A 16,931-nucleotide genomic window follows, 5' to 3' on the forward strand; every position below is an offset into this window, starting at 1 on the left:
ATTACATACATGAGTGTGCAGTGCACATGGACAAGATGGAAGGCAGTACAGGTAAAAGAGGAGCAAATAGCAGGAGCAGACATGGGGCTTCATTACGAGTCCAGTGGTAACCCTGCCGGTGCTACCAGTGGATTGCCACCGGACTCATAATATTTTACTGGCGCCTGACTTCCTGGTGCCACCGGGCTATTACAGGTCTGACGGCCCGGGAAGTTAGGCACTGGTAAAATGTAAATCCCCATCCCCATTCCCATAGAGTCCCGTAGGACTCGATGGGAGTGGGGACTCGGAAGCACCGGCACCATTGCTAACGGTGCTGGTGCTTCTGTGAACAGCCTGCCTACCATGGCCGCAGTGCCCGGCAGGGTTAGACCTGTCGTGCACTGCGGCCACGGCAGGCAGACATGTAGTTTGCCGGCCCAGAAACAAGGGTGCCATTGAGCTTACCGGCACCCTTGTTTCCGGACCGGCAAACTTAGAATGAGGCTCATAGTCTATATTGACGAGTCATCAAGTATTCACCCAGAGGTATGAAGGAGACATACTGGTGCGGCAGTAGTGTGCTGCATGAACATGGAATATGTAATAGCATCTCAGCAGTGACTACCTTTGCACTATTCAGCACAGGCAACAGAATTAGTGGCGACGATAAGAGCACTAAAAATTATGGAGGGCCATGCAGCAAATATCTTTTCCGACTATGCCTATGTCACATCAACTATCCAGTCAGGACTGGCACGATGTAAAAGGAGGGGATTCAAAAGAAGTGATGTGTCCCCCGTACAACATGCAGAACTACTAAAAGAATTAATTGAGGCCCTAAAAATTCCAGTAGAGGTGGCAATAATAAAATTCACTGCACACACAGGAAAACAAGACAGGATATCAATGTGCAACAAAGTGGCCGACAGAGCAGCAAAGGCAGCAGCATATTTACCAGAGGGAGGGGGAGTTCAGAGGTATCCCAGAGAATGGGAAAAGGTGCCACTCATTGCACCAGAAAGGAATAATAGTGGGGGGAGAAAGGAAGAAACATGATCCCCATAGTACACATAATAGAATTACAAGACCAACATACATGATTTGGCGGCAGAATAGCACAGGGAAGCCTGTAATGCCCAAAAAATTGTTAAACGTAACTTTGGAACAGCTACATTTTCCCCACCCATACATCCAAAGAAGACATAGCTGCAGAACTGAGTGAGGGATGGTACGTTCCAAACATGCATGAGCGAGAGAATTAGTTAATGGGAAATTGTATGGTTTGCAAACAGTTTCTGTCTGACAATACATCAAAAACTTTGCAGGGCACAATACCTCGGCCGGAAGGGCCTTTGCGGCACTTGCATATCGATTATATTGACATGCAAGAAAGATGTGCCTCCTACCGGTATGTCCATTTTCGCCTTGGCTAGAAGTGGGGCCCTGTGCAAAGAATGATGCTAAATCCACAGTGAAGTTCCTAGTGATGGAAGTATTCCCAAGCACTGGCGTAGCAGGGGCCCCTGCGGTGCTGGCGGCCCACTGCCACGTGTCCTGGGAGGAGGGTGCCACTTGAACTTCAAAAATAAATAGTTGATTTTTGAAGCCACTTTGCCTTTATGATGAAATTATTTCTGAACGCAAAATAATTTCTTCAGAAAGGCAGAGTGACTTCAAAAAGAACCTATTTCTTTCTGAAGTTTGATGGCTCCCCCTGACCCCATGACACGGAAGCCTCCAGGCTGGAGGCCTCCATGTCATGGAGTGGGGGAGCCCAAATACTTCTAAAAGAAGGAGTTTCTTTTTCAAATCACGGTCTTTGTAAAGAAATGATTTCTTTGTGGAGGCAGAGTAACTTCAAAAAGAGACCATTTCTTTTTGCAGTCATAAACACCCCCCACACCGATGACATGTAGGGCTCCAACTCCTCTGCAATGACAAGAACAAGTGTCCTGCTGCAGGGAGCTGAAGCCATGAGTGGCCATGCTGGGGAGTTGGTGGTGGGAGGGGGGTACATGGGATTGTGTGATGGGGTGTTGGTGGTGGGAGGGGAATCGTGTGATAGGGAGTTGGTGGTGGGAGTGAGGATAGTGTGATGGGGAGTTGGTGGGGGGTTGGAGAGGGAGGATATTGTGAAGTGGAGTTGGTGGGGTAAGGGGGGATAGTTAGGGCACTTCATTACATAAAAACCATTGAACTTCATCAATGCAAGGACATTCCTGATTGTGTCATTGCCATGTTTATTGATTGAGGTGGTGTCACACAGTCATACATGGCTTGTACCATGTGAAAGTGTCAAAAGAAATTTCCTTCAGCCCCGGGCGTGCCAATCTCCCCTCCCTCACATCATCTATGGCAATGCGTGCATTTGCCTCAACCACAGGCACTTCATCCTCATCCTCTGGGGGTGGCATGCCCACGTCAGGGGGTAGTGGATCATTTCTCCTCAGGCATATATTGTGCAGCATGTCACACACAAGCACAATGTTACCCACTTTCTCTGGTGTGTACATCAGGGCACCACCGGTACGGTCGAGGCAGCGGAAACGTGCCTTCAGGAGGCCATAGGTACCCTCCATGTACACACGGGTCCTGCTGTGAGCATGGTTATAGGCAGTCTCCTGCAGTATTTGTGGATCATGCAGAAGGGCCATCAGCCAGGGCAGCTGTGGGTATCTAGAGTCAGCTGCATGGGGGAGGAGCCACAGGCATTAGACAGGGTGTAAGGTGTGGGGTGGCCTTACACAATATCAGGTCAATGGACTAATTGTGCATGCACATGGACCTTCATTTCACGGCATGTGTCTATTCTATGTCTGTGCATCCAGTGTCACTTGTTTCATGCATTGTGCTTCACATGCATCCTGTTTCCTTGCAGCATATGTTATGTAAGGTGTCTGTCAGTGACATGTGCAGTGGACATGGTGGCTGTCATGTGGCAGTGCATTTCCACCCTGCATGTGGCATGCTGGGCTCCCCATGGGCCTTCCCTGGGCATCTGATGCCAACGGGTGGGCGTTGTGGGCTGGCCGCACATTGTTGCATGGCTGTGATTCTGGCAGGGCTCTTGTGTGAGGTAATGAGGCCATATGTCAGCATTGATTTGGTAAGTGCATGTTGCATTGTGGTGCCTGCAGTCATGTTGGTGTATATGGTTGCTACTGTATGTGTACAACTGCTTCTCCATGCAGGTATGTCGGACATGTGCATTTTACCTGGCCTGTAGTGTGGCAATAGTGTGGGAGGTTGTGAAGTACAGATTTCGCATTTGCTTGTCATGCCATCCTTTGTATGGTGATTCGCATCCCCACCCCCGAATCCCCATGTGGGCATGTGCTTTGCAGCGCATGTGTGCTTGCTTTTCTGCTCACTCCCTATCCAGGTCCTTTGTCCTCTCCATGTATCCTGGCAGTGTGCTGTTCTGTAGGACCATGACATCGTGGGTGGAACCAGGGTAGCAGGTACAGCAATGGGTGATGTGCAGGTTGGGGTTGGAGGTCACCTGCACATTCAGCGAGTGGTAGTGCTTGCAGTTTCAGTACACTGCTTCATGGGCCTTGGGGGGGCCACCAGCGCAACATGGGTACAATCCAGGACAGCAATAATATTTTTCATTTGGGCAATGGCATAAAACTGTGCCTTCATGGCAGTGAGACCTGGTGTTGCATGTGCCGCAGGAGGGCTTCTAGCACCTGGCCCAACACTGCACAGAATGTGGACTGTGCCATGCCTTGCATCATGGCCAGAGAGTGCTGGAAGGTGACAGTTCTAAGAAATTGTAGGACAGACACTAGCTTCAGCATTGGGGGCACAGCTGTCCGGGTGTTGATCCTGCTCCTTATGTCGTCCTGGATTGTGATGAGCAGCTCTCTTATAGTCTCCCTGTTGAGTCAGTACAGGTTGACCAACTGGCTGTCAGTGAGCGTCCAGGGTTCGGGCCTATCCCTGGGGATTAGTGCACACCTTGCTTGGGCTGTCCTACTGCTCTTTCTCCCCTCCCCTCCCTGTGCTACCTGTGCCCTGGCCTGGTTGCCCTGCCTCACCTGTACCAGCTCACAGTGACTAGTGGCCGCATTGTGTTGGAAACAGTGTTTGGGGTAGGGGTGTGCCTTATGTAGCCCTCTGGGGTGGATTGGGGTCACCTGTGGGTTCATTTCAGGCACCTCTGTTCATTTACCTCCAGTGAGAAGCTGGTGGTAACTGCACCCTGTATTCAGCGGTATAATCACCAGTTTTCCGTGCTAATTGCACCGACATTGACTTGTGATGTGGCTGTGTTTGCGCCTCCTGTGGCCGGCTTTAATAGCGCCAGCTGTAATAGCGCTGGCTGCTTTTGCAGTCAGCAGTATTTGTGCCGGCTCAGGATCTGGCAGAGTGGTATTGGTGGTGCTAATTCCGTTGCAGCCGCTTGTGATGAGGCCCAAGGTCAGATAATGGCCAACACTTTGCCAACAATCTTTTAAAGGAGGTAACACATCTCTTAGGGATCAAACACAAACTTTGCACGGTTTACCAGCCGCAGGCGAATGAGATTGTGGAGAGGATTAATGGATTACCAAAAGAGCGCTTTGCTAAACTAACAACTACTTTTTTGCCTCCCTCTTGCACTTTTCGCCCTTCGAAATTCGTCTTCTGCAGAGCACCATCTTCCTGTGCATGCAATTACAACGGGAAGGAGAATGCACGCGCCAGTCCCTCCTTCCCGTTCAATTTCAGATGCTAACCCTAGCTCAGAAATCCTTGGTAATGAAATAAAAGACTATTTAATTGAGATGACCGATGTGCTTCGCTACATTTCCTGCCAGGTCCAGCAATCTACAAATGAGCGAACCAACATGGAAGAGTGTGCACAAGCTCGGCAAGCTTTGCCACAAACACAGCCTCTTTATACAGGGTACAAAGTGCTTATACGAAATACAGTACGAGCCGAGGTTTTGTTGTCCTTTTGAAGTGGTCTTCTTAACTCCCACGGCAGTGAAAATAAAATAACGCTGTGCATGGATTCACCACTCAGACATTCGTTGCGATACCAGCAGCACATCGGGAAGAGGAGGAATCACTTGATGGGGTGTATCATCAAATTACATTACCATTTTGTACTATAACAAGGTGTTACAGAAAACTTGCAACAGAAATAGAGGACGGACGAAGGAAAAGAAGAGGGGGTGGGATTAAAGAGAAAAGTGGGGTAAATGTAAAAAGTGTTGTATTGTTCTGCATATTTGTTTTATGTCTCCTTGTTTTCTATCATTTAGCACATAAGGATTATGTGGGCCCAGCAGCTGATGGTGATAGGGAGACACCTCGAAGCAGAGTATAACTAGCCCAAAAGAATTCTACAGAATTTTCAAGGAAGGAATAGACCTGGCCTCAGAAAATGTATGGAATGGGGAAATGAAGAAGATGGTGCGGAGAGGCCCAATGGTATGTGCTATGTGTGCTCACTCATCCCACACCTCACAGGAACGCTGAAGCAATTCTCGCCACAAGAGGTGACAGCGCAAGGGGGAGGATGTCTGATACATATGGCTTTGTGCAGGACTAGCGATATGTTCCAGGGGCATACAGTGGAAATAAAGTCGATTGATGAGAGGCAGGAGGCATACGAGGACAACTTCATACAAGTAGAAAGTATGGCCAAGGGGGAGAAGGTTAAGCACTTGGTTCTGGAATGTGTAACAGAGTAGGCACAAAAGTGAAAACAGCGGCCCACTGTCTAGAAAAGAATATACTGTAAGAACTCCACAGGGTATGATGTACCATGGTGCCATACCAGACCCTTGATGCAAATCCAGGATTCGACGCTGGACAATGGAAAATGGGAAAGGAGAATGGCACAGTGCCACGCAGAAGGACTAGTGGGCTTCGAAGAAAGGGTGGTTAAGAAAATAAATGCAGGATGTAAGAAAATTTGGAACCGTTATGTACATGCTTTAAAATGGATAAACGAAAACCCACATGCAGGAAACATGAAGCCGCTCACACAGTATTCTTTGTGTTTCAGAGCAAATGGAACAATAATGCTGGCGATGAATACTGATTGATTGCAGGAGGACGATGGACATCTCATTGTTGCAAAAGGGGACTGCAGCTATGACGGACACCTGGTGGGCGTGTGGAACGAGAGCATATGCCCATTGTTGCAGTCCCCTTTTGCAACAATGAGATGTCCATCGTCCTCCTGCAATCAATCAGTATTCATCGCCAGCATTATTGCCACCAGACTGGAAGGGGGTGTGTGCACTGGTACCCCATAATCCTACCTTAGTTGTGCCCTGCACAGACTTAACACTCAGTGAGTTGTTTGAGTACAAAGAGAAAATGCCAACAGAAATACTAACAAAAGGTAACAAGGAAGAAAAGGTCCAGCAGCAACTGCATCTCGGCAGAATCCACCAAGAGCCTAGAGAACATTCCATCCCATCTGAAATTGTTCAGCTCAACATCTGTCTCCTTTACCTCTCTCCTGCTTCCTGGGGTGGAAGCGGCAGCCAATGCAAAGTGGTTACAGCTCACGCTCATGTGATGCGTGAAGAGCTACGAGCTCTACGATTAATGACCCTCCAAAATCATCTGATTTTAGATCTTATGACGGTGATGGAGGGAGGGGTGTACCATAAGATAGGGAGCACATTCTGTGCCGCAATTCCTGCTAATGATGCCGCAAATGCAACAAACGCAGACACAGTAGAAGAAATAAGAACAATACACCAGAGAATGGTGAAAGAAACACAAGAAATTTGCTCAGCAACCTGGCTGGATTAATTGTTCAAATGGGCACGCAACTGACTTGTAGCAGTATTTAAGATAACTGTCCCTGTGCTCATTGCAATCCTCATCACCACCTCGGTCGTCTGATCATCAATTGGTGTAAATGCCACCAGCATAACAACATTTACACAATGGCATTACAGGAAATTAAGGTTGAGAAGGTATTAGGTGAGGATCGCCTCAGTATGAATGAAAGAGAGAATGAAGTAGAAATATTTTTCACAGCACCCCCACCAGATTTGGAAAATTACGAACCATTATGTGGAGAGTGTTCACCTGATGGAACAAGGATACTGATTTTTTTGATTTTTGAGGAAGATTTGGATGGATATGAGGAAGGGGACATGACCAGGTTAACAAGGGTGTGGTTTGCTAATGACACACCACAATTTGCGCCAGTGTAATCCTGAATTTATTGTTAGTGTAAGAAGTGTCCATTGGCGACACGTGCTTTGGCCATTGGCCTTTTTCACAGCCGGACATGTATTACTTGGTCCTACAAGACAAATAGCATGAGAAATACAAAATGAGAAATAAAAAGTGAAATAAAAAAATAATATACATATGTCACAACTGAATTATGAAAACGCCATGTTTGTGAATGTGTTACAAAGTATCATTAGTTACAACCATTTCAGATGTATTCAAAAGCAAAATTACACAACAGAGATAGAGGATTTAAGAGGTTGGTTACTGGTAGGATATATTGGGTTCAAGAGAGTAAAAAAATCCAGATACAGTGCCAAACATTGCACAAAGAAACAATGAGATGAACAGCCACAAAGAAAATAGAGAAAAGAAAAAATAATTTGAATTTTCATCCATTGTAAGAATATACTGTAGACAGTTGCCATATTCTAAAGGTTACATGGTCTGTTATTTACAATGTCAATTGTCTAGTTGTCTCCTTATTATACTTTCACCCTTTTCGGGATATTTACAAAATAAATTGCCAGATTTCTTCAGTTGTTTTGTCCCTTACTGACTAAGTGATTAATGTTCGTTTCTATCCATATTTCTTAAGTTAGCCAATCAATGGGTGCATTCCCCGAACCTAAAATCATTATGATGAAATGATGAAAGACATGATTTTTACTGATAGTTGTATTAGGTGTAGGTGTTGCACATTGCCCAAAAAGTATTAATAATAAGTATTTTGGGCAATGTGCAACACCTACACCTAATAAAACTATCAGTTAAAATGTATCTACCACAGAGTTCAGGAAGTTCTGCTGACGTATGGCATTGTGTTAAAGTTCCGGCGGTCAGCACATATGTTACTTCAGTAATAACAAGTTGTTCCGGAGTGGGGTTTTAATAAATGTGGTTCCACATGGGGAGGCATTGTAATGGGAAACAGTTAAACTGTTTTCTTCAATTACGCTTCACTAATCAATGTAAACTTCAAGGAGGTGATGTCCGCAAACCAATGAAATCCCTGGGAAACATAGAAAAGGTGTATTCTCCAACTTGCAAGTGTTTCAATGGATTTCCGACCATTGTATTTCTTGGTATAGATACTGTTCGTATTCCATTCAGATATCAGCCTCTCGATCAGAGCCTATCCACTGTTCTGTTTGATTTGTGCTCACCCAGCTATAATAAACAGTGTTGCTTCATGGCCGGTGTTTGCACTACATTTTGAGTACGTTGTTTTTATTATACTTTAATTGGTGAACCCCTGACTACAAGAGACTGCACGATCTTCGCGTGCCACACTCAGCAGTCTCATCATGATTGTCCAGCCTGCACAGGTCTTTTAGTAACGTCTCCCCATGATGCAGTGAATCCACATGCCTGGGATACACTGCGGTCAGACCCCCCCACTATGAAAAATGGGCAGATGCAGGAAGAACATAGAAAAAGGCTGCAGCAGCATGTGTGGCCGGTTTTCTTGTGCCTGCAAATGCAATGCGCAATTTCTCAAAATAAATTGCATGATCCTGGCAGCCATATTTAATGCTGGTAGATGGTACTGAAAAATCATCATTAATCGCACAGGGAAATGTCCTGTGTTCCAACTCGCCTGCCTCTGGCAATGCATAGGAAACATTCAGCATCACCTGGCACATGCTTTGATTATACCATACTGGGCCTATTCCCCTCCTCCACATGACCCTTCGGCCTTTGGTGGCTGACATTCGGGACACTCTCCGTTTTTCCTGCTCCCGGCTCTGCCCAGTTCGGTCATCTGATGCTTTCCTGTAGGTACTTCCAGCCCTATGGCTCGATCACAGGATTCCCACCTTTGCTTGCACTGCTTAGGCCACCCTCAGTTTGTTATGCCCCTGCCTCAGGCCAGTTCAGTCACCTGATCCTCTGCTGTAGGTACTTCCAGCCCTCAGCTTGAATTTGGTCCAGTCTTGCAATAGATTCTCCCGTCTGGGGACTTCCAGCCCTCTAATGCTCCCGCATCCCAGTTGCCTGCCTTACCATACAATATACTAAGCTTTGCCCACACTCCCCGGCTCTGCCACAGTTTGGTGGTCAGGAACTCTCCCGCAGCCAAGTACTGCTAACCCATCAGGGGCCACAATTTGCATGCAGGTTTTTTGCATAACCCTGATATTAGCATGCCCCAATATCTGGCCCACTTTGATCATCAGACCCCCCTCCTTTAGGTGATTCTCGCCTCCCTCCACCCTCTCTGTTGCTGTTAGGGATTTTGAGCCAAGGATGCCTGCCCATGTGAATGCAATAAATGGGTACTCTCAGCTAAGATGGCCCTTAGCCCATTTCTGTGCTCAGACTCTTTCAGATATTCCAGTCCACTCCGCCACCCCCGCTTGAGCTCCTGAGCCCAGGATGCCTGCCTTTGCATGCTGTTCACGTTGGTCCCACAGACCAAGCTGGCTCTTTATACATTAATCATGATGGGCTCAAATGTTCTCGTATCCATGACGACCAGCTGCTGTACTTGTGATGCATCAGTTTGATCAGTGCCTTCTCGATTAGAAAATGCTAGAAATATGCAGCAACACATGACTGCGGAGAGCTGTGCCATGAGAAGCAAGAGATTGCACAGTGCATGTGATTTTTCCCACAATGCAACAGTAAAAGGGAATACATGTGTGTGTCCTGTAATGCTACAAAATGCAAATTAATGGGCATTGCATTCCTGTAAAAGAGATTGCTAGTGGCCCATAATGCATACTGATAGTGGTAAAAAAAGGAGTATGCTGTTACTTAGAATTGCGTTAAACGAAAAAGAGCAAAATCTCCCTTGCATCCAAATTGGATACGCATGTTCAATTTCAAAAGGGAGACAAAATTACAAGGGTGTTGGGGGAGGAGTTGTTTAGCAGGGATGTGAGTGGGGGGTCTATAGATGTACTGTGGCAAACCCCTGCCCCATACAAGTAAGGTTTGGTGGAAATAGGACAAGATGCATAATCATAAAGTAGATGAAACCCTAATTCAAAGAAAGAGATGTGTGCAAAATGCACTCCTTCAGTCCTGTGATGACCGATAGTGGTTAAAGAGCACTCCCACAGTCCATTAATGAAGGCTGCTGCAGATCCAGGAGCGCAGCCACTGTCTAATAAAAAAGCATGATAGGCATCTAGACTGATGGTGATTAAGGGGCGCTCCTACATTCCAGTAACAAAAGATGTATCGATCAAGGAGCTCTTCCACAGTTCAAAAATGAAGATTGATAGTGATCAAGACTGGTACTGCAGACTGATCGTGATTAAGACTGATAGTGATCGAAAGGAACGAAATAGCTGGAGGGGATCCTCAAAGAGAACCAATATATGAAATGGCAGAGGATGGAAGAGAATGTGAGCAGAGACACTTGTTACTGAACCGGAAGCAGCACAATGACAACGTCACAGACTCACTTTGGCTGCATGAAAAGAAGAGGAGAGACCGGGAGGAGAGGCAGAGCATTGTCCTGTGGCGGAAACCACTCATTACCTTACAGTATTTTTTCCTGGAATCCCTCATTACCTTGATGGAATGGACCATAAAGTTAGGGCACCGACGCGGGGTCGTCGTTTCTGTTTTGCTGCTGCTTGCTGGACTTTCAGCTGCGTATTATATTGAAGGAGCACATCAACAGTATGTACAGTACATGGAGAGAAAGTTCTTATGGTGTTCCTACTGGGTAGGCTTAGGAATCCTGTCCTCTGTAGGACTTGGAACAGGTCTTCATACCTTTCTGCTATACCTGGGTCCACACATTGCCTCGGTGACGCTAGCTGCCTACGAATGTAACTCTGTTCACTTCCCGGAACCTCCATACCCAGACACATCTATTTGCCCACCCACAGAAATGGCTGAAGGGGCCATTACACTGTGGACAATCATCTCGAAAGTCCGGTTGGAGGCCTGTATGTGGGGTGCTGGCACTGCTATCGGCGAGTTACCGCTTTACTTCATTGCCCGGGCGGCCAGACTCTCCGGCGCTGACCCAGATGATGAGGAGTATGAAGAATTTGAAGAGATGTTGAACATGCACAAACTTCACAAGATTTAGCTTCCAGAGCCAGACTTGCAGTGCAGAACCTCGTTCAGAAGGTTAGATTCTTTGGAATTTTGGCCTGTGCTTCAATTCCAATTCCACTCTTTGATTTGGCGGGAATAACCTCCGGCCACTTCCTGGTTCCGTTTTGGACCTTTTTCGGTGCAACGCTGATTGGGAAAGCGATCATAAAGATGGATATCCAGAAACTCTTCGTTATCATAACGTTCATCAAGCACATAGTAGAGCATATGGTTTCCCTCATCGGAGCTGTTCCGGGGGTCCCCGGGGGTCGGCCCATTGCTACAGAAGCCGTTCAGTGAGTACCTGGAGGCGCAGCGGAAGAAGCTCCACCACAGGACTGAGAGCGGAGACCCCCAGGGAGAAAGCTGGCTCTCGTGGATCTTCGAGAAGGTCGTCATCGTCATGGTATGCTATTTTATATTATCCATCATCAACTCCATGGCCCAGAGCTACGCCATGCGCATCCAACAGAAGAAAAACTCGGCCGGAAAAACCAAATTAACCGCTTGCCAGAATCTTGATGGACACTTCTCGTCTTTCCAAAAAGGAGCAACCTAACCGGAAATAAAACCCCCACTGTCACTTTAAAAAAATGTTTTTTTAAAAAGACTGATAGTGATCAAAGAAAGCTCCTATGCGCTAATAATGAGGGCTGGTAGTGATCAAGGAGCACTTCTGCAATCCAATAATGAAGACTGATAGTGATCAAGGAGCATTCCTGCATTCCAATAATGAGGGCTGGTAGTGATCAAGGAGCATTCCTGCATTCCAATAATGAGGGCTGGTAGTGATCAGGGAGCACTTCTGCAGTCCAATAATGAGGAATGATAGTGATCAAGGAGCATTCCTGCATTCCAATAATGAGGGCTGGTAGTGATCAAGGAGCACTTCTGCAGTCCAATAATGAGGAATGATAGTGATCAAGGAGCATTCCTGCATTCCAATAATGAGGGCTGGTAGTGATCAAGGAGCACTTCTGCAGTCCAATAATGAAGAATGATAGTGATCAAGGAGCATTCCTGCATTCCAATAATGAGGGCTGGTAGTGATCAGGGAGCACTTCTGCAGTCCAATAATGAAGAATGATAGTGATCAAGGAGCATTCCTGCATTCCAATAATGAGGGCTGGTAGTGGTCAAGGAGCACTTCTGCAGTCCAATAATGAAGAATGATAGTGATGAAGGAGCATTCCTGCATTCCAATAATGAGGGCTGGTAGTGATCAAGGAGCATTCCTGCATTCCAATAATGAGGGCTGGTAGTGATCAGGGAGCACTTCTGCAGTCCAATAATGAGGAATGATAGTGATCAAGGAGCATTCCTGCATTCCAATAATGAGGGCTGGTAGTGATCAAGGAGCACTTCTGCAGTCCAATAATGAAGAATGATAGTGATCAAGGAGCATTCCTGCATTCCAATAATGAGGGCTGGTAGTGATCAAGGAGCATTCCTGCATTCCAATAATGAGGGCTGGTAGTGATCAGGGAGCACTTCTGCAGTCCAATAATGAGGAATGATAGTGATCAAGGAGCATTCCTGCATTCCAATAATGAGGGCTGGTAGTGATCAAGGAGCACTTCTGCAGTCCAATAATGAAGAATGATAGTGATCAAGGAGCATTCCTGCATTCCAATAATGAGGGCTGGTAGTGATCAAGGAGCATTCCTGCATTCCAATAATGAGGGCTGGTAGTGATCAGGGAGCACTTCTGCAGTCCAATAATGAGGAATGATAGTGATCAAGGAGCATTCCTGCATTCCAATAATGAGGGCTGGTAGTGATCAAGGAGCACTTCTGCAGTCCAATAATGAAGAATGATAGTGATCAAGGAGCATTCCTGCATTCCAATAATGAGGGCTGGTAGTGATCAGGGAGCACTTCTGCAGTCCAATAATGAAGAATGATAGTGATCAAGGAGCATTCCTGCATTCCAATAATGAGGGCTGGTAGTGATCAAGGAGCACTTCTGCAGTCCAATAATGAAGAATGATAGTGATCAAGGAGCATTCCTGCATTTAACAAATGAAGACTGTGATCAAGACTGAAAGTGATGAAGGAGTGCTCCTGCAGTCCAGTATTAAGGATGGATAGTGATCAAGACTGATTGTGAAAAAGGAGCACTCCCGCAGTCTAATAATGAAGACTCATAGCGAGCAAGGAGCGCCACCACATTCCATCATATAGGCATGTACTCATCAAGGAGCGCTCCTGTAGTCCAGAAATGAAGAGTGATAGTGACCAAGACTGACTGAGGAGCCGCCCTGTTGCAGCCCAATAAGGAAAGCTGATGGTGATCAAGACTGATAGTGACCAAGGAGCGCTCCCAAAGCCCAATAATGAAGATTGCTAATGGTCGAGGCTGGTACTGATCAAGGCTGATTGCGATCAAGAGCACTCTCTCAGTGCAAGACTGATTGTGATCAAGAGCACTCTCTCAGTGCAATAATGTAGACTGTAGAATGTAGATGTAGGAGCGCTCCCACATTCCAATAGTGAAGACTGTTAGTGATCAAGACTGATTGTGATTATGGAGCACTCCCTCAGCCCAATAATAAAGTCTGATAGTGATCAGTGAGCGCCCACATAGGCCATTAGTGAAGGCTGGTAGTGATTAATACTGATAGTGAAGAAGGAGCGCTCCCACAGTCTAATAATCAAGGCTGGTAGTGATCAAGCAGTACTGCTGCGGTCCCATAATGAAGGCTGATAATAGCAAAACTGCAGTCCAATCATTCTGATCGATCATGGTGCAATGATGAAGACTGATATAGGCTGATAAATGAGCTATTAAATCCTGCAGTGCAGACCACCTACATGACCGTGTACATGTCCGCTCTGCTGGATTTTGATTATTTTCAAGCGGGGCAGTGAAAGACATAGAAACACTAGGTTCCTTTTACCATCCCTGCTTGAAAATATAGACCTTGTTCACCTCCTGTGCGCACATGTGCACAGAGGGGATCAGTTATAGCGGTCACTATGCAGCAGTATGGAGGCCATCGTTGCAATGAATCCCTAAGGATTCCAACTTCTTTTTTCAGTGCTAAAAGGCATGTAATCATTCATAGGGATTCAAGTCTCCTCATGCGCATGAACATCAGACACAGTTGGAAACACTGTAGATATCCGTTCAAGGAGCAGGGCAACATGTGCTGCCTCCTCTTCAAAGAGCACAGATCAGTGAGAACACATTCTGTGTCATTTTCCAAGTCCCCAGGATTAGATAAAAGGTGCCAAGACAGGCCTTAAACATGAACGCCTGTCTTGACACCTTTTTTTTCAGTTTTTCTCTTTGTTTTGAGGTGGAGGGGGGGGGGCACTAACAGACTAACCATTTCCTTAACGCATCCCCACTCCACCTCAAAACAACACATGCTTTAGGACAGCAAACATTTGATGCTGGCATTAAACATGGATTCCTACGGAATCCGTCCTTTTGTTCACCTGGTAAAGAAGGTGGATTCCTTAGGAATCCATTCTGAATGCCTCCTGTAATCTTTAGTTGCAAGAGGAATTTACACGTTTCCCAAAGCATAGTAGAAAAGAAAGATGTTAAGGCGATTTCGGTGGAAAGCTGGTCAGAGCATGGTAATGAGAACTCGAAGAATTTCTGCTAGCCATCCACAGGCGCATTCCCAGTGTAAAGGATGTGCAGTGCAAATGTAAAATAAGGTATTCTTCGCTGGTGGAAAACTTGGGAGTTTTATATATGCCAGGCTCTAAATCAGGCCCTCTGTTAGAAATGAGTCAGATGACATAAGGGGGACCTTTTGTAGGAAACGTGCAGAAGTGGTCGCCTCCATGCAATTTACTCTTCCAATTAAAATGCATCCATAAAGAGCGTGTTTTTACATATCCATGTAATTTTGCTTCAGATTAAAAATGACCACAAAAGTTGTAAAAGTAGGCCCGTGGTTGTGGTAAAAAAAAAAGCACTCCCACTTTCCTATACTAAAGACTGATAGTGCTGCTAGTGGTAAAAGAGCACTCCTCAAGCTAAACACGAAGACTGACACAAATAAACACAGCCTCAGTCCAATAATGAGGACTGATAGAAGTAACATGCACTTCCACAGTCAAATAATGAGTGTTGGGGGCGGGTCGGAGCCCCCACGCGGTCCCGTAAGCCCCTCCACACCAAGGACCCACACAGGCACCAGTCCTTTGTGTTCGGGCTTCCCGGTCGCTCTGCCGCGGCCGGGAACGCCCCATTTATTTATACATGCTGCGGCGGCGTGATACGTCACGCCGCCGCGTGAGCCCGTCATCGGGCAGCGCCACACTCCTCCTTTTCCGGGAGGAACAACAGAACACAATAACATTAACTTTATTAACTAGAAAACCACACATCTACTATAGACCTACTGAAACCCCTTTAATGTCATCCACCCAGATCCGCTCATCCCAGTTCACTAGCCAATTGTCCCACGACATATTCACTGAGGTAGGCGGGTTTCCCTCGCCCAGTCCTCTGGGGGTACCTCCCGCCTACCTCCGGCGTGTGACGTCCTTCCGCCGCCTCTCCCCGGACTGGGGATTCGGGCACCTCGTCACAGAGACCTCCGTCAGCAGGCATGTCTGGTGGATCCGGTTCGGGCGGGGTGTCAGTTCGAGGATCACCCAGCTTCTTGAAGAAACTCACGTTTCGGGTGACTTTTGATCGTCCATCCGAGGCCGTCACCATGGACCCCTTCACCGCCACTACATCCAAAGGTTCCGGTTCATAGGGGAGTGATAGCTTCCCGTGGGGGTGTCGATTGCGGATGAGGACCTCATCCCCTGGTTCAAGCCTCTGAGGGCGGAGACCCCGGCGCAGGTTTTCTTGTTCAATCCGGACTCGCCTTTGAGCCTCCACCCGCTCATTGTCGATAACCCCCGGCTCTTTCTCCCCCACTTCCGGCAACAACCCCCGGGGGCATCTCTTGAATAACACCTCTGCCGGAGCCACTCCTGTGGCTGCATGTGGGGTGGTTCGGTACACCCGAAGGAACTGATAGAGGGCACGTTGTAAAGATTGACCCTGCCCCTGAGCAATTCGGAAGGTTTTGTTTAGGATCCTCATCAGTCTCTCCGCATCCCCGTTCGCTCGGGGCCACAGGGGGGATATCTTCCGATGTTGTATTCCGCAGCTCTCCAGCAACTCGGAGAATCGCTCACTTTGGAAGGGCGATCCGTTGTCGGAGCATAGGGTGTGGGGAAAGCCATGGGCCGCAAATATTTTCTCCATCGCTACCACCACATGCTCAAAGGCCACTGAGTCAACGAACTCGACTTCCGGGTATCTTGAGTGTTCATCGACTATCACCAGGAAATGGGTGCCCACTGATGTTGAGCCAAAGTCGGCGTGGACGATCTCCCACGGCCTCATGCCTCGGGGCATTGCCTCGATGGCAGGTTCTCGCTGCAGAGGGGAAGCCGCCTGACACCATACGCAGGCCGCCACAAAGTCATCCACCCTTCTCTCTAACTCTGGAAACCAGACTTTCGACCGGAGCCGCGCCTTGGTCTTGGCGGCGCCCTGATGTCCATGGTGGGCGAGCTGGATCACATCGCTCACCTTTGATTGCGGAACAACAATCCTGTCACCCCGGAGCAGCAGCCCCGAGTCCGAGAACGACAACTCCTCCTTCACCTTCCACAACTGCTCCAATACTGTTTTGGCTTCTTGCGTGCGCCCGGCCACCGCTTCG

The 16,931-nt window shown here is 47.2% G+C and overlaps 1 protein-coding gene and 1 pseudogene across 4 annotated transcripts in view; both read left to right on the top strand.

The window, feature by feature from the left end:
* BICDL1 (BICD family like cargo adaptor 1) overlaps window positions 1–16,931 on the top strand; it is a 620,165-nt gene that overhangs the window by 563,809 nt on the left and 39,425 nt on the right. Inside the window, exon 9 of one of the 4 annotated variants that reach the window (XM_069619732.1) lies at window positions 5,987–6,110. The exons of the other annotated variants lie outside the window; for them this stretch is intronic. Coding sequence (XP_069475833.1) covers window positions 5,987–6,026 — 40 coding nt within the window. The 3' untranslated portion in view covers window positions 6,027–6,110. Of the gene's footprint in view, window positions 1–5,986; window positions 6,111–16,931 lie in introns of those variants that run through there. 4 annotated transcript variants of the gene reach the window in all.
* LOC138492516 (vacuole membrane protein 1 pseudogene) lies at window positions 10,470–11,811 on the top strand (annotated as a pseudogene).

Source organism: Ambystoma mexicanum, chromosome 10 (genome assembly GCF_040938575.1).
Source record: "Ambystoma mexicanum isolate Mex_15411 chromosome 10, UKY_AmexF1_1, whole genome shotgun sequence".
Lineage (NCBI taxonomy): Eukaryota > Metazoa > Chordata > Amphibia > Caudata > Ambystomatidae > Ambystoma > Ambystoma mexicanum.